The sequence below is a fragment of the Maylandia zebra genome, linkage group LG17 (assembly GCF_041146795.1).
Source record: "Maylandia zebra isolate NMK-2024a linkage group LG17, Mzebra_GT3a, whole genome shotgun sequence".
Taxonomy (NCBI): domain Eukaryota; kingdom Metazoa; phylum Chordata; class Actinopteri; order Cichliformes; family Cichlidae; genus Maylandia; species Maylandia zebra.
Window position 1 is genome coordinate 40,043,195 of NC_135183.1, and position 25,142 is coordinate 40,068,336.

At 43.4% G+C, this 25,142-nt stretch overlaps 1 protein-coding gene across 3 annotated transcripts in view; it reads left to right on the forward strand.

Annotated features, from left to right (window-relative positions):
* The first annotated feature begins 222 nt into the window (after nucleotides 1-222).
* lmo3 (LIM domain only 3) overlaps nucleotides 223-25,142 on the forward strand; it is a 54,736-nt gene continuing 29,816 nt past the window's right edge. The window contains exons 1-2 of one of the 3 annotated variants that reach the window (XM_004573076.2): nucleotides 223-542; nucleotides 4,928-5,141. In XM_004573076.2, the coding sequence (XP_004573133.1) occupies nucleotides 4,936-5,141 (206 nt within the window). In that variant the 5' untranslated portion in view covers nucleotides 223-542; nucleotides 4,928-4,935. Of the gene's footprint in view, nucleotides 543-1,893; nucleotides 2,128-2,173; nucleotides 2,638-4,927; nucleotides 5,142-25,142 lie in introns of those variants that run through there. The other 2 variants (XM_076875809.1, XM_004573075.2) reach the window with 2 other exon arrangements.

The following is a 25,142-nucleotide window of genomic DNA, read 5'->3' on the forward strand; positions in this document are numbered from 1 at the left end:
TACCGGGCCATAATTGGGGGCTGGGGAATAGGTTGCCGTCCTCTCAACTCGCTGCAGATCAATTATGTTAAGAGAACATCTGTAAGTAGAGCTTAATGAGGTCCATTAGAGCAACATGCGCTGCCTTCCCTAACGGTGCTTGTCAGCTTCTTGGATGAGCTGGAGTGTGCTGCTGACTGGGGACCTGGTGGAGGGGCTTAAATAGGAGAGGAGGCTCGACTGTGCGCTGCTTTTCCCTGTCAGAGAAACAGAGAGACACACAGAGATACAAGCAGGGAAGGAGAAGGGGGAAAGGGATGCTCTGTGACAGAGCTGCAGGAGCCACAGAGCAGCGAGGGGAGCAGAGTTTAGGGTCAAAGCTCAGCTATTAACAGTTATCAAACCATAAAACTTTGGCGGCAAAGTTTTCTTTAGAAAAGCGGGAGCTGGCCGAGCTCTCACAAAGTTACCTTCTGGAGATTTTCATTCAAAGTCAAGAGAACACAGAAGACGAAACCACGGCAGTATTTGTTTTGGGCATCCCTGGCTGTAGCTCCTTCAAGGTATGTGTTATCAGTGCTCTGCTTCTCTTGGTTCAAAGCTTAGCCCCAGCGAGGGCTGCGTGTAAAGAGCTGGTTGAGCTCCCAGGGAAGAGATCGGATGGAAATGTAGCAGATTTGCTTCCTGCTGAAATGTCATGTATGCAAGGCTGTTCAGAGCGTGTCTGGTGTTGGTGCACGTTCGTTTGTGTCTTCATTACAGGCTGATGGTTGGGGTCATAGTGTGTAGCAGAAGTCCCCTTTCTCCGGTTTTGCGTTTGGCAGAGTACTGTATGGTGCATGACAAGACCCGGCTAGCCGCGCGATGCTCACCGCTCCCCCCGCTCTCCACATACACTCCTGCTTTCTGTCTTCATCTTATATTCATACGGAGAATGAATAATTGGCTGAACACAGCAAGTGAAAGGAGGGTGGAAGGGCACCAGGAGAGGGGTGGAAGCCTCACACACACTGCAGCAGATTGCATGATTACCGAGATAGGCCTCCTTGAAATAATTCAATCCATGACAAAACCTAATTACTGGCAGGTAATACCCTGTCAGCTTTAATGCATCTCATCACTCATAATGGCGCGGAGAGCATTTTATGACCCAACTCATTATTGCTGCATTTTTGGCTGGAGTTGCATGCCAACTATTGACTTGTGTCTCCTCCTTCAGTGCCTTCCACACTTTCATTTGTCTATCATCATATTTATATGACACATCTGTGTGTGTGATAGGGAGCAGTGGTGCGGTGGGGAGGAAGGTATGGGGTAACCATACCGTGACACTCGGGCCTCCTCGCTGCCTCGTCTCATCTAAACTAGGTCGCTAATTGATGCACGACTTGACACGGAAACCTGGCGAATGCATTTGTCCTTTAATACAAGAATGATTAAAAGCAACTATGGCGAGATGATAATCAGAGTTGTTGATGTTAACCCAGCTGGAGACCTCCCTTTGCCACAGGCTGGTGTAATCACAGAGCCATTATATGCACTGTGATGTTTGCATTTTCTCACACTAGTCTTTTACCAAACAAAAGTGCAAGCAGTAGACAGTGCTTTCTTTCTCTTTTGGGGGCTTAAACTCGGACTGATCTTTTTAAATGTTAATAATTAGAACCCTGTGCAGATGTACTGTAGGCTGAAATAAACAATGCAAGGAGTTACCTCTGTGACTCTCTGAGAGCTGCTCATCTCAATATTAGTGTCAGTGTTAGGAGTAAACTGCTCTACCTACACGTGGACTATTGCATTTGCTTCTGTATCTATAATGTAGACCCTCCAAAATCAAAGAAAGTGGGCGTGTACGGGAGGCATCCTTTAAAAACAGCTGCTAATAACTGATCATATCGTGTCACTGCTGAGAAGACTGGAGGTGGGAGAATACTAAGAGAAACTTCAGTCTCTGACAGACCCGAGCTCCCTGCAGCTTCCACCTGTAGCTAGCTGCTGACACACCAAGCAGTCGCTCCTGGAAGTCTTTGTTTCCAAGCTCCAGGTCAATGTGGCGACCTGCGCTGCCAGTTGCTCCAACTCTGGCAATCTGTAGCTGCTTCAATTCGCTGCTTTAGTTTAGGCTTCGGTTGAAACTTGCTGAGAGAGGTGAGTGATCAGAAGAATGAGCCTCACTGAAAACAAAGGTGGCAGAAATAGCGTCGAAAACAAGGCTTCATACGTGTAAGAGTTTGGGAAGAGCGCGCTTACTGCTCGGTGAGGGAGCCGCTGTGCGTAACCTCTGCTCTGCCTGCTGATGAGCCAAGCAGCATGCAGCAGGAGCCGCTGTGATGAGGTTGCCAGTGTCGTGGAGGGGAAGCATCTCTTTGTCGTTCTGTCATTCGCTGCCTGCCTCTCTCTGCGCACCGATAAACGTGCTCTCACACACTGTGCGACGCCCGACGGGAGCAAACGCATCCGCCTGCGTTTTATTAGCCGGCGTTTCTCCTTCTCTTCATTCCACTTTGGCCGCCGTGCTGGATTGTTCCCTCTCTAACAAAGCCTGATCTCAGTCTGCCTGCAGACAGCTGATCTCCGGTCCAGGCGGTTCCGGGTTGCATGGTGGTGCTTCGGCTGCTCCAGCGGCTCAACAAATGCAGAAAAGGGAGAAAAGTTTCGGTAAGACGCTTTCTTTGGCTTCGGCTTGTATGAACGGAACGTTTTCTGTGTGTTTGGAGTGTTCTGCGACGACAAGTTACAGCATCTCTGCGTCGAAGGCGACGCGTTCACATCTGACCTGCTTTTGCTAGAAACGATCCATTATCTAACTTGCCTCATTTTATCGAGAGCACCTCACGAATGCGTGAGAGCGGTGTGCGTTTGTCGGTAATTAAACGGCAGACAGGTCCACACGGTGCTGTTCCATGTGTTTGTGCGAGGTGCGTGGAAATGCGAGTCTGTGAAATCCGTCATTGGCCTCTAACGATAATGCGCTCCCACGACAACAGTGATTAAACTCGGGGTGAAAACGCGAGCATCAGCTCGCACTGGAACACCGTTGTTGTCTCTGTTCGCCGTCCTCCATTCGTTCGGGATTCACACGATGATGCTGCGGACGCGCAGCAGCAGCAGCTTAGAAGCCCACAATGAACGGGGGAAAGGGAGGCTACGAGCCAGCAGCAAGTGAACAGATATGATTAGTACTCCGAGCTTTCTTTGGGAGCTTTTGTTCAGCACTTCCCCGGCAATCGAAAAAGCGAAGCGGCCACATTCCTGCCGTGCTTCCCCTCCTCTCTGCCGAGTTTATGGCACAGTAAAAGGGCTGTGGAAACTCTTGCTTCTTTTGGTTTGGTAATGAGTCGCGGGGACTTTGTAGTGTTAACGAGGCCGGACGGATCAGTGCCGCTGAGCGGGCGCGGGGGAGCAGCCATGCGCTCCGTTCTCTAAATCCAGCCAATTAACAAATCGGCAGCCCCAACACAACACAAACGAGCTGAGCCGCCTCCCGCACCGCGGCGAGAAAAACTAACTTTTTACAGAATTTGTGGGAGATTAAAAGGACGCACATCTGTTTTTACAGATTATTAATAGTTTGTAAACACATGTCATTCAAACTGCATCGTTTCCTGCTGCTGAACACATTCAACGCAGTTTTCATGTGACATTTAAACACGATAGAGGACGCTGTGTTTATTCCAGTGAACAGCAGGTTCAAGTTATCTGGTAATAAATACTGATCAGTCTGCACTTACAACTAAGCCAACTAACATAATAAAACTATGTTTGTAACCTCAAAGGACAAACGACTACAGCGACACGGTGCAGCCCTCAAACTCTGACAGGTTTTAATATTTAAAGATGACCCGAGCTAAACATGCAGCTTAAACACTGTGGTCTGTGTGTGTGGGCGGGGGTGGGGGACAAAGGGGAGTGGGACCGTGCCACTCCTCGGAGAATGGCAGGAGAATACTAATTCCAGCCTCATGCAAAAACTCAGTGACCCCCACCTTCTCACCGCCTCAACGGCCCAACAAAGGCTTCCCATAGTTAGCTCAGGCCAAACAATACAGGCCACTGCAAACCTCCTCGGCTCTAACCACACCCCCAAAGACTAAGGTGCAAAAGAGCTGGGAAACTGTGGCGTGGGGTCTGTGTGGGCATGCACTGAAACTCAGTGTTTTCATTCATGGTTGTGTAAAAGCTGCTCTGCCTGGACATAATCAAATGTAAGGCAAACATGTGTGCTAAGGTCAGAAAAGTGTCGGGTTCCTGTAAGAAGTGTTTCTTTAATCAAACAATGCACCACATCCTGCTCTGACTGATGTGCTAATCAGGGAAACTGTTGTTTCAGTCTGAATTATAAATGTTGCACAGCTCGTCTTTACTGTAACACCTTTATGGAAGCTGCTGCAGTCTTTGCACTAAACCTCATTCTGGATCTACTTTGAACTGCTCCCTGATTCACAGCAGCTTTGCATGTTTGATTTACCAGATTTTTCTTACAACAGGTGCAAAAGCCCAAAGGTATTTATGTCTTCTCTGGACGGGGCCGATCTGTAAACCACTACACTACGGAGCTCTTATTGTAAATATTCCCAAATAAAGGAAAACACCACACACACATACCTACAACATACATACATGTAGTAAATGTCATCACAGTTCCCAATTAAAAAACAAATCTGTAACTCTGAGCATTTTGTGATAACACTGACTGTACAAACACGACAGTGTAAGACTGAGGGCTGCATTAAAATCAAAGCACATTATCCCTGATTTTATGTCTTATTTCACTTTTCTTGTCAATGTTCTTAATTGCCATGATTTTAAACAGTGCATTACATGTATGTAACTTGAGGTCTAGTTCTCTGTTTATCCAGGTTTTGATTTTTTTTCATTTAATCGTTCTGTGATCCTTCATGTGTTTACCTGCTCGATGATTTTAAAGCTTTGTTTGTGCTTCTCCCAGGTATACAAATGCTTTCCGTCCAGCCGGACACCAAGCCTAAAGGCTGTGCCGGCTGTAACCGGAAGATCAAGGACCGCTACCTGCTGAAGGCTCTCGATAAGTACTGGCACGAGGACTGCCTCAAGTGTGCCTGCTGTGATTGCAGACTGGGCGAGGTGGGATCCACTCTGTACACCAAAGCCAATCTCATCCTGTGTCGAAGAGACTACCTACGGTAAGAGAGACCGCTGACGTTTTGGCAGTAAGCGAACGCAGCACACCAAGTGTTAAATGTTCGATTGTATTTTCAATGTGTATTTTATTTTTATCTTCTTAGTATTTTGTTTCATATATAATCTTTTTAAACAGGCACTAGTAACCATCACAGGAGTGTGAGCCAATCTTCCTAAATTGGTTCCAGGTAGTAACTGCATCGGTGTATCGGAATAACAAGGGTCAGTTATGTACATAATTCTTTAAAAAAAGACTGACAGCATGATGTTACAATATTAATGTATCTACTCGCTGAAATGTGATGATTTTATTGGAAATGGCAGCAACTCTGATATTGAAACATTATCATGATTAATAAAGTTAAAAGGTAATAAAGTGCCTGAAGAACTTTTACTTGATTTTCCGCGCAGTCCGACCCATAAATAGAAACGTTATTTCACATTAGCAGTGACACGTCCTTTATAGCTTCTCTCGCCTACAAACTGGGACATGGTGGAGTATTTTACTACTGTGACGGCAACTGCAACATAAGAACTGTTGTTACTAAATTTTAAAAAGGAAACTTATTCGTTTGTATCTAAAAATGTGAATATTTTATTTTCATTTTCAGACTCTGTCTCTGTGGGCACGTGTGTGATAAGTACAAAAACAGCAGAAAATAAATAAGTTAGTGATTCTGTAACAACAGTCACAAAGAGTCAAAGCACCGGAAACAATAAACCTCGTCACAGTAATTCATTATCTCTCGAACCTAATTGGTGCACAGCAACATTTCATTATGACCAAACGATTCATGCTCTCTTTTTGTGTAATATTTTATCTATTTATCAGTGTGTGCGTTTCAGTAGTACTGTGTAACCAAGTGTGTTCACGTGGTCTGCATATTCACTGGAACAGACTGTAGTTTCGATACGTACAAATAGAAATAGAAGATTTTATTTGGCAGAAATCGAGTGTTTCTGTGCTCCTGTATAGAAACACAATCGTTGGTATATTTGTAAGTATAACTGATAATAAAACACTGGATCATTTAACTTCTTTAAATGGGAATAAAATCTGGAACTAATCATTTTTTAATTTTACAGACAAGGTTTTAATTATTTATTTATTTTAACACTGCAATGAATTGTTTTTTCATCCACTGTAATGCAGTAAACATTAGCAACAGTAAGTGTTTCCCTTCTAACAATCATCTTTGTTAGAAGCTTTTGAATAAATCAAACATTAATTATCCATCAGGGTCGTGGGTGGCTGGAGCCAATAAAAATGAATTATTTCCAATTAAAATCTTTTTAAAGAATGTAACTATTATTATTATTAAAATTTCAAATATATCCATTTCTGACTTTACGTCATCACAAAGACGATTCTGAAGATACTGAAACACTTTAAGTTCGATCCTTTCTGTGTTGTCGTGGCCTCCTGTGGGCTGATGTCAGGAAACAGCTGCTGTTGTTTTTGAAGTTACGTTCATGTTAAATCAGCTTGTAGTTTATGGCGAGCCGCCATTACAACCTTGAAGTTTAATCTGCATGCGGTTTGTGAAATTGTTTAATTTTTGGATTTGTGAGAATGAAAGTTTTGTCATTTCACATCGATGCTTAGCGCTGTGATGAGGTCACTCTTCTGTTTTAGCTAAATGTTTTAATGGAGTTCGAGTAGGATATGAAGACATGAAGGTTTCTGACAGCGTTACGTTTCTTCTTTGCAGCTCTTCCATCAAAGTCGACTGAATGAGACTTCAGTCTCAGCTGATGCAGGTTTATAAACGGCACATTTGCATAATGACTGAAAGCAGCACCTCTGACTAACGGTGAGCCGCAACGTCAGTTTCATGGTCATTAATACGGAAATTATCATGACCATTGATCAACAGCCACACTGATCAATGGTCATTGTTAATCAGCGGTGCTGGTTTCAGATGAACAGATTCAACTTTTGGGACTGACAATAAACCGTTCATGGAAGCTGTAGCAGAGTTCATGCTGTCATAGCATCACAGGGGTAAAATGAGCATGTTGTGGGTGTTGTCCTCAGTAGTGTTAGAGTTTAACACCTGAGAGAGCATGCCCGGACCGAATCAGCATCACGTCCCACAAAACCTGATGTTAGCGGGTTTTGTTTGCAGAGAAGTGGCTGCAGTATGCTGCACTGTGATCATGTTCTCACATCCTCGGCCAGTTTGACAGCTATGGACAAATTTATTAATAATAGTAAACGGATTGTTCCTTATGCAGCGTTTTGGTTTGGGGTTTTTGTCCTGTCCAAGCAGAATTATGGTCTGAATCCTTTGTTGTGTCAAACATATTTGCTCTCCCGGGAGGAGCACCGTAGCCTCGCTGTAGGCTCCTCTTGTTAACGTTTTTGTTTTATTTATTTACTTTATTATTCATATTGTCTTGTGGATGTTATGCTGCATCAGTCGGGGGGCGAACACCAGACTGAACAATAAGCAAAGAAATAGAAAAAGGAGAATCCCCCAGAACAGATCCCAGGCCCCCAGGAGGCTGCTAGACTTACGCAGACCCCCAGCAAGAGACACGGGGAGCTGGGGCTGCAGCTGAGCACCACCAGCCACGTGATGGAAGTGATCAGTGCGGACCAGAGAGAAATACACTCGTCCAACCACTGAGTAATATACAAACTGGGCATAGGGCAGTGAGGACTGTATGTGTGATGTATTTGTTTCCATGTTAGCTTTGGCTACGATGCACAGTTTGGCTGAGGCTGGGATACACGTGTGGACAGCTGCTATTCAACAAACCTGCTGTTGTTCATTCCAGATTTTGAAAATGTTGTATTCACTTCTCATGCCATGACAGAACATTTAGTTGATTTAACCTGTGATATCATCTTCTGCCATATTTAGTAGAGGAATATAGTTCAATAGTGTTACGTTCTTTGTCTGGGCGTGTATTGAACGCAACAAGAAATTGGCCCACTCCCACTCCACCAAAGCAAGAAAACAAACAGTATCTTTTAAAGTGCTAAGCAGCCATTTATTTGCTTCAGCAGTGAGCAGTGTTAAAAATAACAAACAGAACTCCCTGATGGTCCCTATGCTTTCCTACACAAATGAAAAACAAGACAATTCATTTACCAAAGTTTCTAAATGACAAACAGGAGAAAACTCAATCAACAAAAATGGCTCCTCACGCCTACCAGGCTGCTGCAGTGAAGGATATATACAAGGGGAACAAAATACACAATTGCTGCTTTACAAATCTATTACAGCTATTTACAAAATTAAGATACTAACAACACACACACACACACACACACACACACACACACACACACACACACACACACACAGTTATACTTGCACATCAATGGGCAAAGACACAATGACTCAAAACACAGGCTCTTTGTTGGATGTGGAGGCTAGTAGAGAGGGGGGGCCAGGTGGCTGTCATCCGGTAGTTAAATACTGGAGGTGATCAACCAATTATCCAATCCCAGGACAGGAAGAGACTCCGCCCAGGTGTCCACCTCCTAAGAGAAGAAGGGGAAAAACCCACAGCCATCCTCTGGTGGGAGGAGTCACATAAACAAACACTGACAACATTGGATCATAACAATAGCTGGTGGAAAAATGTATACATAAATTTGTAATGTTACCCAGCTGCAGTGGGGTGGTGGAGGTGATCACACCGGTTGATTTACTCCAGCTAACAGAGTATTCTGATACTGATGAGAACTTATCAGTGTGATCGTTTTAAGAAGACAAGTTTATTTGTTCCAAAGGAAAAGCAGCACATTGTCAGCATGCAGGCTTATCTTATGGTCTGTAGTTTCATTTTGAATTTCTTTAACATCTACGTTTTTCCATACAAACACCCAAAAGTGAGGAGGGAAGTGTGCAGCCCCGTCTGGTGGCCCTCCTGACATTGAAGGTTTGGGAAGTAAGATCATTTATCCTAACACTGCATTTAGATTCAATGTATGAAGACTGAACCATCCAAATTTGTGCAGATTCTAATGAAAACTCCCAGTTTACCTGTTCAAAAGCTTTCTCTGCATCTAAAGACACAGCCATGGCTCCTAATTTGCTGATGAAGCAGTAATCTGTTACATTAATTAGTCTGTGTGTATTATTGGCTGAGTGTCGACCACTGATAAAACCTGTTTGGTCAGATGAATTATGAATGGAGAGATTGTTTTCATCTTTGCAGTGAGAGTGGGTGACAGCTGGATGGGACTGTAAGATCTATGCCTGCTGTAAGAGTTCATGTTTGGATGCTGTCGTTGGCCAATGTTCTGTAAAACTCTGCTTTTCCTGCTCTGCTACAATTTTACAAAATCAAACTCTGAAAAGTGATACAACAACAACAACAACAACAACAACAACCTTTATTTATAGAGCACATTAAAAGCCTTAGGCATACCAAAGTGCTTTACAAAAAAAACAATAAAATAATACAGTTAAGAGCATTAATATCAAATATAATAAGAACAGCAGGCAATGTTCACAGTAGAAAGGCACTAATAAAATGGACTGCAGCACATAGATTATAGCAGACCCAGTGCCGCATGATAGAGAACACCAGGAATGAAGGAATAGTAAAAAGTTAATGCAATAGGTCGCAGTTAACAGTCAGCATTTAACGGGTAGAAAAGGCAAGTTCAAAAAGATAAGTTTTAAGGCGTGCTTTAAAAGAAAAAATAGAATCAGACTCCCGAATGCCAATCGGGAGGCTGTTCCATAACTCAGGTGCAGCAAAGGCAAACGATCGATCGCCTCTAGATTTCAACCGAGATCTGGGCTGAACTAACAATAACTGCGAGGATGACCTTAAAGCCCTGGCAGGGACATAAGGGTTTAAAAGTTCCTTAAGATAGGTTGGTGCAGTATTATTGATAATTTTAAAAGTAAGCAGCAAAATTTTAAATTGAATACGGTATTTGATAGGCAGCCAATGCAGCTCAGCAAGAACCGGAGTAATATGGTCAAACTTCTTGGTTTTAGTTAGAATACGTGCCGCAGCATTCTGAACTGTCTGTAATCTATGTAGAAGGGTAACATGGAGACCAGAATAGAGTGAGTTACAGTAATCTAGTCTTGACGTTACAAAAGCATGAATGAGCTTTTCTAAGTCATTATACGGGATATAGTGTCTGGCCCTGGAGATGAGACGAAGCTGATAAAAACTAGATCTGACAACAGCAGACACCTGTTTATCAAGTTTAAAGGAGCTGTCAAACAAGACACCCAGATTCCTGACAGTATCAGAGAAAGAACTAGTAAGAAAGCCAAAGGCATCTTGAAGTTTGGCGCGAAGGGCATTACTGCCAAAAATCATGATTTCAGTCTTTTTTTCATTGAGAATAAGAGTATTTGCCAACAGCCATTTCTTGACCTCACTCATGCACTCACGAAAGTTATTTAAAGATAAAGCGAGATCGTCATGTAACTCAAAATAAATCTGGATGTCATCCGCATAATAGTGAAAAGCAATGTGGTATTTCTCAAAGATAGCGCTTAAAGGAAGCATATACAGTGAGAAGAGGGTCGGGCCTAACACAGAACCCTGGGGGACACCACAGCAAACAGGTACAGGGGAAGAGGAAGATGAGGCCAGATGTACCGAAGAAAGCCGATTGGAGAGGTAAGATTTGAACCAGTCCAAGGCAGTGCCCTTTATGCCAACAGAGTGCTCTAATCTTGCGACTAGGATGTTATGGTCAACCATATCAAATGCAGATGAAAGATCCAATAGAACTAAAACAGAAGGACGACCATTATCAGCCATAAGTAAAAGATCATTAAAAACACGAAGCAGCGCTGATTCAGTGCTATGATGTTGTTTAAAGGCTGATTGGAATTTATCATTTATATTATTCTCGTCCAGGTAGGTCTGCAGTTGAAGTAGAACCACCTTCTCAAGGATTTTAGCCAAGAAAGGAAGCTTGGAAATCGGTCTATAGTTGGCAAAATCACTATGATCCAGGTTATTTTTCTTTAAAACGGGTTGAATAAAAGCATGTTTAAGAACTGAAGGTACATAACCAGAAAGCAAGGAGAGGTTCAATATAGACAATAGACAGGGTCCAATTACATTAAAACAATCCTTGACTATACGAGATGGAAGAACATCATGTACACAATTAGTATTGTTTAGTTTCTCAGTTATACGCTTCAGAGTGGGAAGTGAAATTAATTCAAATTGATGTAAGGCAGCAGAACAGTCAGGATTAGACATACTGTCAGCCACCAAAGGAAGCGTAGATCTAAGAGATAAAACTTTATCTAGAAAGTAGTTTGAAAATTTTTCACAGAGACCTGGGGAGCACGAGAGTGGCATAGAGGGACGAGGATTCACCACTGAGTTAAAAATTTTAAATAGAATGCGAGGATTGTCACCATTAGAAGTAATAATCTTAGCGAAGAAGGCTGCTTTAGCCATTCTGGCAGCAGATTGGAATTTCGAGCGGCTAATACGTAAAATGTCATATGATGACTGGAGTCTATCATTCCTCCACCTCCTCTCATCGCGCCTGCACAAACGCCGTAGAACACGGACAGAGTCGTTTAACCAGCATTGCGAGTAGGTTCTGGGGCGTTTGTGTTTGATAGGTGCAACAGTGTTAAGAATCGAGGAACATGTAGTTAAAAAAGTATTGGTAAAATTCTCAAGTGTGTGTGGGATAAAACAGTCCGACATATTAAATGAAGAATTAACAAAAGATGTAGAGAAGTTGACCACAGTATCGGCGTTAATAGTCCGAGTAGGATGGAGAGGAACCTCCAAGTAAGGGTCAGTGATACCCAGGTCAACGTCAAAGATGACCGGGGAATGATCAGAAAGTCCAGTATTTCTAATTTCCTTAATGCATATATCCACGTTAAATGAAAAAACCAGATCAAGGGTGTGATCCTTAACATGAGTAGGTTCATTTACCCACTGGGTAAGATTAAAAGAGTCAGTCAGTGCAGAAAAATCTTTAGACAGGTGGTCATCCATACAACAAACATGAATATTGAAGTCACCAGAAATAACTACAGAATCATATTTAAAAAGAATAGAACCCAAAAAATCAGCAAATTCAGAAATGAACATCTTATGATATTTAGGCGGACGATAAGCCACGACACACAGAGTAGTTCGAGGGCCAGTCAATTCCAATAGCTGAGCTTCAAAGCTAGAATAGGTTGGGGAGGGTAGCAGCCGTGCCTCAAGTTTATTTCTAAAAACCGAGGCTAAGCCACCACCTCTACCAGTAAGCCTCGGTGAGCTAAAAAAGGCACAGTCAGAAGGGAGAAGTTCAGAGAAGGGGATGAACTCACCCGGAGAGGTCCATGTCTCAGTCAAAAATAAAACATCCAGACCCGAGGAGAGAAAAAAATCATTTAAGAGGAAGGCCTTATTAGAAAGAGACCTAACATTAAATAAGGCCATCCGAGTCCGAGGAGTCCTGTCCTTAGTAGTAGCTCGTTTGAGGGTACTGAGGTTGTTTTGTTGAACACCACGGCCAGGCAGTGATATCCAAGAACGAGCAGAGTGGAGGGCCACTGGGCAGGCAGGATAGGACTGAGGGCCAACGGGACATATCCAACGGTGGTTGAGCAGTTTAGCCGCAAAGCGGCTACCAAGATGGTGGATGAAACGAGAAAATTCACAGCTAGTAGGGGGGTAATCCGTAGCCATGGCTCTGATATAAGCCTTGAAGCGGACACGGACACCACTCCTTCTACCCCGTCTCCTGGGACGTATCCTGCGGGGCATGGGAAGAGGTAAATCGGTCAGATGAGTGGGAGAGACGGGCATCAGGGGAATGGCATCACCCGCGGTCCCAAGACAGTTCGGTCGTTGAAAACAGGAGAAACGAAGATTCAGGAGCGTGTTTCTATCATAGGTTATTAGCGTACAATCACCTAGAGAACAAAGTGCCAAAGATAAAGACACAAGGAGTACAACGCCGAGGCGCAGACGGAGTCGAAGACGGCCAGCCATGCACACCGGCGCCATCTTGCAACAACTTCGATTAACCCAACGATTCCCTTCGATTACATACAACACGCATTTTTGCACTGCGTCATGTTTGTTGCATTCAGCACACAGTAACGAGTGTGTGTGTGTCTGCTGTGTTGCCCTGCTAGATGTTGCAAAGTAACAGACCAGAGGAGAGAGTAAGATGAGATGTACTTTATTAAACCCGAATTGGGAATTATTTTGTTATTGCAGTTAATACGACCAGTACTACTACTACTACTACTAATAATAATAATAATAAGTGCCTGGTGCGTGTATAGACACACACAGATATATGCAGATGCACATGTGTGTGTGCTATACAGTGTGTTATGAAAAGCACTATTGATTAGTCAAATCGGACTCAATTATTATTCGTAATTGAAACAAAAGTTTAAAAAGTATTTTAGTTTCTTTAAATTCAAATCGTCTTCCCTGATAGCAGTGGGCAACATCCTGTCCCACGATAGACACAGACATTGTAGTTGTCTTCCATCTTCCATCGATCATTTCTAATAAACCTGCTGTTCAGCTCGACTTTTCTTCCTCCTGTAGGATCCTTTGTTTCTGTTTGGGCTCCAAAACGTTGGACTCGTCCCCCTCTTCAGATTCGACCAGCAGCTCCAACAGGAAACATGTTCTCGACAGCGTTCTCACCGTCAAACTAGTTTGAACTCACTGTATTATTTTTCCCACTCTACCTTTGTGTCCACATCGAGTCCCGTGCTTCTAGAGTTTCTACTTTTAACATTACACTTAAAACTTGTGGATCACATGACCCTGAAAACTCCTTAGTTACAGCCTTTGCTCAGCCTGCTGTGATACACAATGACTCTACAGCAGGTTCAGTGCTCTGTGGTTTCTACTGGGACAACTGACAGACTGCACTCCTGGAATTCCCTCGTGGTCTTGAGTAGCATTCCCACCTTATTGCTGAAAGACGTCTGATTGCCCAGGATGAGACTGTTCATATTTCCTCCCTTTTGCTCTTTAGTTCCAGCTCTCAGCTGTTTCCTCTGTAGATCATTCAGGACAGCAGGTTTGGTTCAGTCCAGTCACAGAGGTATATTCAGTGCCATCAGCTGTTCAGTGTAAACAATGCAGCTCACAGAAAAACAACCACATGAAAAGTGTGTGTAATACATTTCTTACTTATTAAAAGTAACTCAGAATGTGATGAAGGAAAAAACACAGGAGCTGCCTCGACTGTACTCAGAGTATTTATGCCTAAAACACTTGTTAACACAGTACAATGTAAATGTTGTTTTTTGATTACTTTAAATAACTTTAAGTTACATTTATATAAGCGCATGCAGATACTAAATTGCCCATAGGTGTGAATGGTTGTCTGTCTCTGTGTGTTGGTCCTGCGACAGACTGGCGACCTGTCCAGGGTGGACCCCGCCTCTCGCCCTGCGACAGCTGGGATAGGCTCCAGCGCCCTCGCGACCCTGAAAAGGAGAAGCAGAAGCAGATGGATGGAGTTAAATCTATGACAGTTTTTAGAGCAGGGCTCCGTGATGTGAATGACCCTGAATATGTGGAGTGTTTCGTGTCCACTTTGATAAGTGAAATATTACCCAAACCACAGCTTCAGGTTAGGTGGAGCCACTGGTTTCATCTTTTAAAAACATTAAAGCTTAAGCTAAAAGCTGCAGTAGACTAAAGTACATTTCCATGTGACATGCAGTGGAGTGGTGTATGAAGTAGTGAGATATACTCAAGTACAAAACATGTACGTTACTTAAATGCATTCAACCGTCGATCATAAAAACGAGGACACACTAACGTTTTTTTCAAATCTTTCTCGTGTCCTTTCGGTGAGTTTCACCCTTAGCCAGCACAAATGAATCAACCATCATGTTAGTAACAATACTCGTGTACTGATTGTTAGTGTTACTGTGCTGTTACTGTTCGGGACATTCTTCGTACCAGTGTGTGGAGTTATTGATGCTTGTGATCATGCAGAGGCGTCATTTCCATCCGGACGGTATTCTTGTCAGTTTATGGTCTTATTCCAGAATCAGTTGATTTGGTTTCTGGTCCTTTGGGGGCCTTTTGGAAAACTCCAGGTGTCACGTGGCTTTTACTTAGGAGTGGGTTCCCCCACACAGGCCTGATTGGTGTTGTGCTGTTTGCCCTTCCAGAAGGTTCTCCTCTGTCCACAGAGCCGTGCTGCAGCTCCGTCAGACTCATCGTTCTGAATTTAACAGAATTCACAAGAATTTCAAGCAAACTTTTTTCTTTTTAAACTTTGTCATGATGAGTTTTTGTGTGAAGGGTTGAGGTTACAGGGAAGCCCAGCTGTCACAGGAGGAGAGGGTATGGACAGGTCGCCAGTCTGTCACAGGGCTAACAAGCACAGACATTCACACTCACATTGACACTTACACTAACGTAGCCCTGCTGTGGGAGGAAGCCATAGCACCCGGAGAGAACCCACACAGGAAGCCCCGGCCTGGTGGATCTGTGACCTCCTGTGAGACAACAGTGCTAATCACAGCACCACTGTACTGTGTTTGAAGATCAATTTAATTCATTCTGGAATAATAACATGACAAAGTGTGAACTTGACCTCTGACCTTGAGGTCATTGAGATTGAAACTTGTCAGAGTTTCAGTAGATACAGCTGTGGTATCAGTTTCAAACATCTGCCTCGTTCCTGAGTTATCACTTTTAAAACGCCGCCTGCCTTGTGATGACGATCAACCTTTGAGGGTTAAACTCGACACTCGGGCGGGCGACTATGTGAACAGTGCAGTAACTGAGTTCAATGAGCAAACAGGACAAACCTCCTGTTTATTTAAATATTATATATAATATCATTGAAATATAAACTTTGCTCTTTCAAGCTGAATTCCAGCAAAGCACAAAAAGTGAGGAACAAAGAAGATTGTTGGTCAAGTCGAGGAGCAACAGCGAGTTTAGCAGCACAAGCCAAGCAGGCTCTGCCTCTAGTATCAGATCTCCAATTAATAACTGGAGCAACCTTAATAAATTCCCATTTTCATGGACATTACCTCCGATGGTCCTTACAGAGCTGTAGGTGGTACAGAGTGAGGTTTATTCGTTCTGTCTCTGCATTTATATAAAAGGTCAGAAGTAGTTTGTTAAGAATGTCAAGAGACAGTTTTTATAAACGAGTACATCAAGACTGGAATAATACCCAAGTCACGAACAGTGTCGGGAGGGTAGCCCTGAGTAACATGAAGATCAGATCGATTCTCATTACTACAAGTTCTCCGTGGCAGGTAGGACATGTATGTTATGCAAGTCTTCTGTTTGAGGGTTAGAATGATGGCAGGATGCTGTAAACGGACCAAACTTCAGTCAGGAGAACAACTGAGATAATCCATCCACATTACGAGGTTAGTCATTAATATACTGCAACAACATGGGAATTTTTTTTAATTCCTTACTTAGTTTACTTAAAGATTCCTTTATATTTTCTAAGAAAAGCAAAGACAGGTTACGGGGATTACTGGGAGCACAAGAGCTCACTGCGGATCAAGACTGGCATTGAAAGATGCTCAAACACAATACTGTTCAAGCTGAGGACCAGTCCTGCCGACAAGTGCCGGCTTCTGTCATCTGTCAGAGAACAAAAGTCCTTGACTGACTTGATGTGAACGGTTTGTGATCAACAGCAATCCAGACTGTAACACGGGGGGAGTATTTTGGAGCAGGAATGACGGCGAAGAATGAGATTAGTTACTCTTTCATCTTCAAAGTTCAAGGTGACTGAATTGATTGGATGTCTAGTGTCATGTGAGGTCCCTGCCTTTGGATTAATGAATGGCAAATATAGCAAACTGCAGCATCCACCATCCAACAAAGAGACCCAGGGCCCGCCACACCCAGGGCCCGCCACACCCAGGGCCCGCCACACCCAGGGCCCGCCACACCCAGGGCAATCAGTGACTGCACTATCACACACACACACACACACCAACCTTAACTATTTTATTTCTACTTATTTAGTTTATCTCAATCTGTCCACTCAGGTTAGCAACATCACAAGAAGATTTCTATAATCCGCTGGCTTTGTCGAGTGCATGATGCACCCACATCCTTCTCCACGTGAACCCCACTCTATTTAGCAGGGTGACACGTTATTAGGCCTGACATAATCAAGGTTAATAGAATTCTTCAGGCGTCTGGAACCCAGAACGATGTAGTCCCACCAGCAGAGAAATAGTAATCCTCCAGCACAACACCTGCAATAAAAACTAAAAACAACAATAATAAACACACCAGGGGAAACCTGAAGAATCAGCACAAATGCAAACACAGTCAAAGCTATGATCTTTGTGCTTCACTCTCTCTCTGAATGTGGGAAAATACAACAAGATTATTTTATGACCCCTGTGAAACCAGAGCTTACACTGGTGATACTGGTAATAGCATGACAACACTGTTTATGCTGATATTTGATTTCCACAGTACAGAGGGATGAAAGCTCGGAGGATGGAGAGCAGACAGACTGACACATGTGAGTTTAAAAATGTGCAGAAAAGGAAGACTGTGGCGTGCGTGTCGGTGCTAATGTGAGGAGTCCAAGGTTGGATGCAGGAGTGGAAAGGCGATTGGGCATCTGTTAATGGAAAACTGTAAATTGTAGGCATCCGTTTTAAAGGCAGCACCAGGAAAACACTCATTTATCTATCTGTTCATTCATTTTTTAATCCAACTTCAATTTTCCTCTACAGTGGTTTTAGTAAGATTGTAACTGCCAGCAAATGCACAGCACCATCAACACTGCTGGATTTATTAATGTTTGGAAAAGCTGGCTATCAGTGAGGGATAAGCCTCCATGTACATGATGGGTCAGTTTAATCGTTCACGTTTTCTCCTCACTGAGATCAACTTTCTACTCCACAGTCACTGTGTAACCCTGTGTGTAAATACAAATGAAAAATGCATCATGCTTTTATCTGGCTCATGACGCATTGTCAGTTTCCATATCAGTGTCAGGCCTGACTGTGACATCAAGTCAAGCTTTATCTGCAGGGGCGGGCAGACGGCGAATAGAAAAGCCTCTCGCCTCTAACATTCATGTATTTTAAATCTCATTCGGATCAAATTGTTTCCATCATTACATTTATAATAATAATGTAACAAGCAGTTTAGTGTGTGATTACTTGTTTTTTAAAGAACAGGATATTCAAGTGAATAATTGAAGGTCGTAATCGACATTCTGAAATATTCAGTCTTTTTAGACCAACTCCACTGATTCATGGCTCCATCAACATCCATTCTGTCTCCCTTCTTAATGTGAGCATGTGGATGTAGGCCACATGTTGCAGTGAGTCGGCACTGATGGCCTTCTGCCCTGGACAAGCTGGATGTAAGCCTTAAGTGGCCCAAATGCAAAAAAGTAATTAGGAACCAAATATGACAAATGTGTAGTAAATATTAGGGGTGCTACGATACGCAAAATTCACGGTTCGGTTCGATACTTTGGTGTCACGGTTCGATATTTTTTCGATACAAAAAAATGTTCATGCTTTTTTAATTTGTCATTTATTCAAATTATAAATATATATTTTAACTCAAAAGTACAGTTTTTAATATTTAATGTTGCTGAAACAACAAAGGGATAAAAAACTAAATCTAACTGATTGAGGAATCCCTCATCTTTGGAAAAGAGAGTTTATTACAGAGAAATGGCTCTTTCCAAAATAAAAGCTCTACTATACGCTTCTTCTGGGCTATATTCTCAGCAGCATATTAAACATATCAGGTCCCCATAAGGAGAATCCTGTGCTAACGGCTGTCTAAACGACTCGGGTAAAGTTTGTAGCATGCGTGCTTGTTGTTTTTGTCTGCTTCCACTTGTCTTTGCACTAGGATGATGTCGGAGTAAATGTGCAGTCATATTCATTGTGTTCCCACTAGTGCTGTCAGCGTTAATCTGAAATGACGTTAACGCCACAACACGGCAAATCTCCGTTAACGAGCTACCGCGGATCGCCCCGTGCGTGGGGCTGGACGGTGTCAACACGTTAACGAGCTAACTGCGCTAACACACTAGTTCCCACCCATGTAATTGAGCATTGCGTGGCACATCCAACATACTGTTTTACTTTAGTCCATGACGCGCTTACCTTCAGGGTCATACGTCACATGAAGACCAAAATAGTTCCAAAGGTCAGATCTGAATGAGGGTGGGGGAGGTTCAATTTGCCATGTTGCAACGGGCTTAGCTTCTGTCTTGCTAGCTTGCCCTGCGCTCACTGGATCTGCGCTGGACAGTGCAGCCTAGGCGGAGTAGTCGAACGCAGATCCACTGAGCGCTCAACACAGACAGCATCGTCAGAAGGAAAGTTGATAAAATAAATTACAAATGTTGTATTGTTCGATACATATGCGTACCGAACCGAAAGCACTGTATCGAACGGTTCAATATCGATACGAGTATCGTTGCACCCCTAGTAAATATGCACTGGTTTCCTTAACTATGCTCGACATTTATAGCACATTAACAGCATCTGAGCGTCATGTCGTTAAGAAAAAGGGGGAAAAAACCAAGCAAATAATTGAGAGCTGTATCTCGCCCTGCAGTCGTCGCTTCTACTGTTTGTCAGAAACAAGAAGAAAAGGCTGAGGTGTTTCAAACTGTGCAAGAACTGGACTGGAAATCAGTGGCGACAGTTCTTATGGAGTGATAGATGCAGATTTTACATTTCTGGTTCAATAGATGAAAAGAGGTCGGGATTGAGATGCGACAGTGAGTGTGTGAATGCGACTGGTTCCTATACAGCACTTTGCTACTCTGAGCATTCAAAGCGCACAACTTGCCTTAGTCACACATTCACACAAGCTCTATTGTCTACAGTCACACTCTGATGGACGTATCAGAGTGCAGCTTTGAGTTTGTGTCTTGCCCGAGGATATTTGGGCTGCAGCCAGGGATCGAACTACCAACCTTCCAATGAGGAAATGACCTGCTACAGCCACCCCACCCGTGCAAAGCCATCTGTAAAACACGGTGGAGGCCACGTCGTGGTTCGGCACTGCAGACAGTAGTGTGGGGGATTGATTGACAGCGGCTTCGTTTTTCAGGATGACAGTGATCCCAAACATACTGCTGTGGCGTGGGTGTGGTCTCTGGCCGGCTGCAGAGGGGTGACGCAGTGAGCTCGGGGCGGCGCAGGGGCGGGGTGAACAGGTGTGCTGGGACATGAGTGTGATTATGTCTCTTAATATGTTCACAGTGACAGTCAGAGGGGCAGAGACGTGAGAGCGGAACAGGAGTGTCTGTGTCCCAGTGACAACAAAAACCACAGTGTGATCACATTCGAAAATAAAGTAGTGCTGTCATCACGTCCGCGTCCTGTCTATGCTTAATGGGTCCAGCGTTACAACTGCCAGTGAGGTCAAAGCATACCTGGGTAGAAAAACAGGAAATGGGTTAGACATGGGCACCCCTGAGCCCAGACCCCACATTACTGAAGCAGTGTAGGATCAACTTATGAGAGCCATTTATGAACTACTGCGTTTATATTGGAAAGGTTAGTATATTCAGGTGCCCACTGAGGAAACAGGGGAATGGCCTTTGACCACATTCTCTGTCGCAGGAATGCCACTAGTGAAAAAATGAAGTGTTGTGTAAGTGATGTTCAACCGGGAGAGGAATTGCAATTCATGTCCACTGAACAATAAAGAGGAAGTGGAGGCAAAGATGTTTGGACTTTGAGTCTTTGTAGCGCACAGCTGTGCAACACATGACTGCTGCGGTCATGTGGCACCAAGTACCAGTTTAATGGAAAGCCCTGGACCAGGCTTTGGAAAGTCCTTCAAGAAGCCTGGAGAAATAATCCTGAGTAGTACCTTAATTAATTACAAGAAACCTTGAGAAAGGGTCAAGTCTGGATTGGAGAATAAAGTGGTAATGGTGGAACTGGCAGTGAATTGGAAATACTGTGTTTTTCTTGTACACTGTATGTTTCAATACATTGCTGCACTTGTTTCCAAGTATAGAATAAGTATGGAATAAATAGGTGGCTGAGCCTTATACAGTATTGTATGGTTTGTCCTACGTCCTAAATATTCTATATCTACAGACACAAACATGGATGTCAAACCTCAACATTGAAGTTTACCTGAAGCCCACACACACAGGGACCAGTACCTCCTCCTTCACTCCCACCACCCTCTGGAACACAAACTTGGAGTAATCAGGTTCCCTCTGAAACATGCAGTCATCCTAGTTGGGCTTACCCCAGAGAAACTCAGGAGAGTTTTCTCCAAGCACGACATCCCAGTTTACTTCAGACCCAGCAACACGCTCAGAAACTGGTTCATCCCAAAGACAAAACTCCAAAACACAAACTTAACAATGTGGTGTATCCCAGACCTCTACATCGGAGAGACCAAACGGCCACTTCACAAACGCACAACACAGAAGAGCCACCTCCACAGGACAAGACTCAGCAGTCCATCTGTATCTAAAGGTCAAAGGTCACTCTTTGAGGATGCCAATGTTCACATGTTGGACAGAGAAGACAGATGGTTTGAGAGAGGAGTGAAAGAAGCATCTATGTCCACTGTGAGCGACCATCTTTGAACAGAGGCGGGGCTTACAACACCAACTGTCTTCCCAGACGCCTTAACGCCCACTCGCATCCTGGGCCATCTGACCTCAGGAAATCACATGATAGGGTGGGGCCAGGTTTCACAATGAGCTCACCTGAAACCCTGGCTTATTGTGACCCACACCCAGTTTCACACCTTGGCTCATGTGATTAGGTAGAGGGTCAATAGGGGGTCCAAGACCCACTTAGGGACACTCCCATAGGGCTTCAAATCTGGGACTGTCCACCAGTTGCTCTTAGAGCTGAAGAAGCTTCCACGTCCTCATTTTAGGTTTGAAGGCGTTTTAGTAGATGAAGGTGAAAGGTTTCAACATGAACCGAGCTGCGGTCTGGGGAAGGCATCGAAGGGGGCTGGCAGCGGTTCCCGGGCCTGGCAGGCAGGGAGGGTGGGGCACGAGAACGAACAGCTTGTAGAACTGGGGGAACATATGTAGATGAGAACCGGGAAGCCATTCATGTGTCTGAAACTGGGTTCCACTCTTGTCATCGACACCAGACTGTCAGCTGCTCTACCTTCTGACACGACTCAAGCTCAGTTGAACTAAGTTGCCAGTGGTAGCTTATGTGGTTTTTACTCTCATCCCATTTATTTGATATCCTCTGTCCTTCCAGACTGACCTTTATGGTCTTAATAAAATGGTCTATATTGACATTAAAGGAATAGAAAGATGGTGCTATGGCTTATGGGCAGGTACAGGCTCAGCTCACCTTTTCACTGAACAGTGAATGTGCCCGTCCACTACAAAATTCTAATTCAAAATGCACTTCTGTCTTTTTAATTAAACTCTAGTGCAGTTTGGAGGCTATTTGACCTTTACTGCCCTATCTTTATGGGGAATGCCACAGGTCATTTCTATGCATATATTACTGGATTACCTGCCTCCCTTTTCCTCTTGATGATCCTTGAGGCTTTACAGATTAAGGACAGGTTTGGGTCTTAAGTATAGCCTATTTTTAATCTGCTATGTGGGGAGTATTTTAAGGCAGGAGAGCTCTAATATTTAAGGCTTTAGTTAAGACAATTAGGGAGAGTTGGGTTTTTTTTAATGTCATGATAGTAACATAAAAATGCAGTGCTTAAAAAATATCAACATCAGCAGCCACCAGAGCCAATAGTTTTTTAAAGAGTTTTTAAATTATTATTAAATATTTCAGATCTCTGCCTTTTTCTGGTGGCGCAGGCCTCAATCCAAATCACCACATCAAGTCAATCACTGCATTCCCTGAAGGACTTGACTGGCTTCCAAAAAATGCTGAGTAAAAAATTTTTCTTTGCAAAACGAAGTCAAAGTTACTAATTCAATTCAATGCAACTTTATTTATAGAGAAGCAAATCACAACAACAGTCGCTTTATGTTGTAAGGTACGTTATTACAGCAAAATAAGAAAATCAAAAATAAGATTTGTTCAGTTATTCACTGGAAAACTTTTCATAGAAACAAAAAGAAAAATTGATGTTATGCATTAATACAGAAAAACACACATACAGGTCAGTTTAGTATGAGAGTAACTGTGTAAACCGACACCAGGGATGCTGACACACATTTATCTGTGCACGATGTACAAATTTGTGATTATTTTTTTCCTTTGTTGAATCAGAATATTTCATTAATCCCTAAGAAAATGTGTGGTTACAATCGCTCCAAGACAATAAGAGCAGTAACAAACTGAAATAAATTATAGACAATCCTGAGCATCGTCCGACAGATGTTCAAAGATCTCAGACGCCTCCAAAAATAGAGACGAGTCTGGGCCTTCCTGTAGAGGGCAGTGGTCAGTCCAGTTTACTGTCAAAGTGTACTCTAAGGTATTAATACTCCTCCACATCGCCCCCCTCGACTGAAACAGGCGTCCTCCTAATGTCCACAATCAAATCTTTGGTATTTGTCACGTTGAACTATAGATGATTCTGCTTGTACCACATGACACAGCAGCCAACCACAGCCCGGTACTCTAGCTCATCACCCTCACTGATGCATCCGTCCACTGCAGAGAAGTAAAGAAACCAAAACTAAACTCAAAAGTCATCATCCATCCAATTCGCGGTTACAGGATTAGACTTGGTAACCTGTGATGTGATGGACTCGCATTTTCCAAAACTGTTTCTTGACATCTTTTATTAAATTCAAGGATCACTTGGTCTTAACACCCGTTGGTTTGACACTGATTGAAGAACGACACAAAGGGCTGTGTGCCTTTACGTTGCAGGAGGCCTTGTAGCTGTAGCTTAGAGCAATTTTTGTTAGTTGGTTTTGTTTGTTGGGTTTTTTGTCATGTTTAATGTTGTGTATGAATAAAGTGCCCTGTATGGACACTGTGTAAGCCTGGGCTCCATGTCTTGCCTGGCTACAGTCAATGCTGGCTGCAGCACATTTGGCTGCCATTTCTCCTCTACAGGCATGTGAGAGTACGATAACACACTGCTGTTTAACACATGATGACATGCAGCATGGACCCTACTGCAAGCCCCTCACGTTCTGGCACAGGTGGTTTTTGTACTGTGGTGGAGAATCATCCACAGTTTTCATCCTGTATGCACGTTACACACACACATCACAAATGTTTTTCCCTCACTTCTGGAAAGTGAAGCGTCACATAGAGAGAAACTTCCACGTGGACCTGTACTTCTCACACTCTTTAGCTTTTAGTGTTTAATAGCTGCAGGCGACAGGAGGTTATTGTGACATCAATGCATCTGCATGATTCATGTGGCTTGCATGAATGTCCAGCAACAGGAGGATTGAAGAACTATGGAACAGATTGGGGATGTAGAGAGTTCCAGGACAAAGAAAGATTGACCCCTGTTAGCTAGCCATTCTGTATCAAGAGTATTTTGACTAACAGCTCAGTGAGGATCTGTGCAGATGTAGTTGTCGAGCTGTGGTTTGAGATTAGCTGGAGCTGGTTCGGTTCAGTGTGATGAGCACTGCTGCTGTGTGTTACTGATGCATCCCATAGCCTGTTTGTGTCTGATGAAAGCGATCACCTCATGGTAATAGAATTGATCAAACCTAGAATCTGCATGTGTTACAAATGAACATAAGATACAGACGTGGAAGCAGATCTGGCTACAGGTGTTAGAGGAGGTCGGTTTGGTTGGTGGCAGTCCCACCTACAGACAGTATGTGGGTAGCATAGGCATTGCTATGAGATCTGTACTGAACCTCTGAGTTCTCAGTTACTAGCTGGTCAGACACCACTGTAACCCTCCCCCAGCTCCAGGCTGTTCCCAGTGCACATGCCAGTGAGGTGTTTCAGATAATCAGCACTGCTCAAATGTATTCTGTGCTGACTTGGGAAGAACATGCACTGGTACAATCGTTTTGTAAACCCTGTTGTCAGTGCGTTGAAGTTCTGTTGTAAGGTGTTACAGTGTTTTTGATGTTGTACTCTGCATCATGATAAACGAAGAAATAAATCTAAAACCTCTGA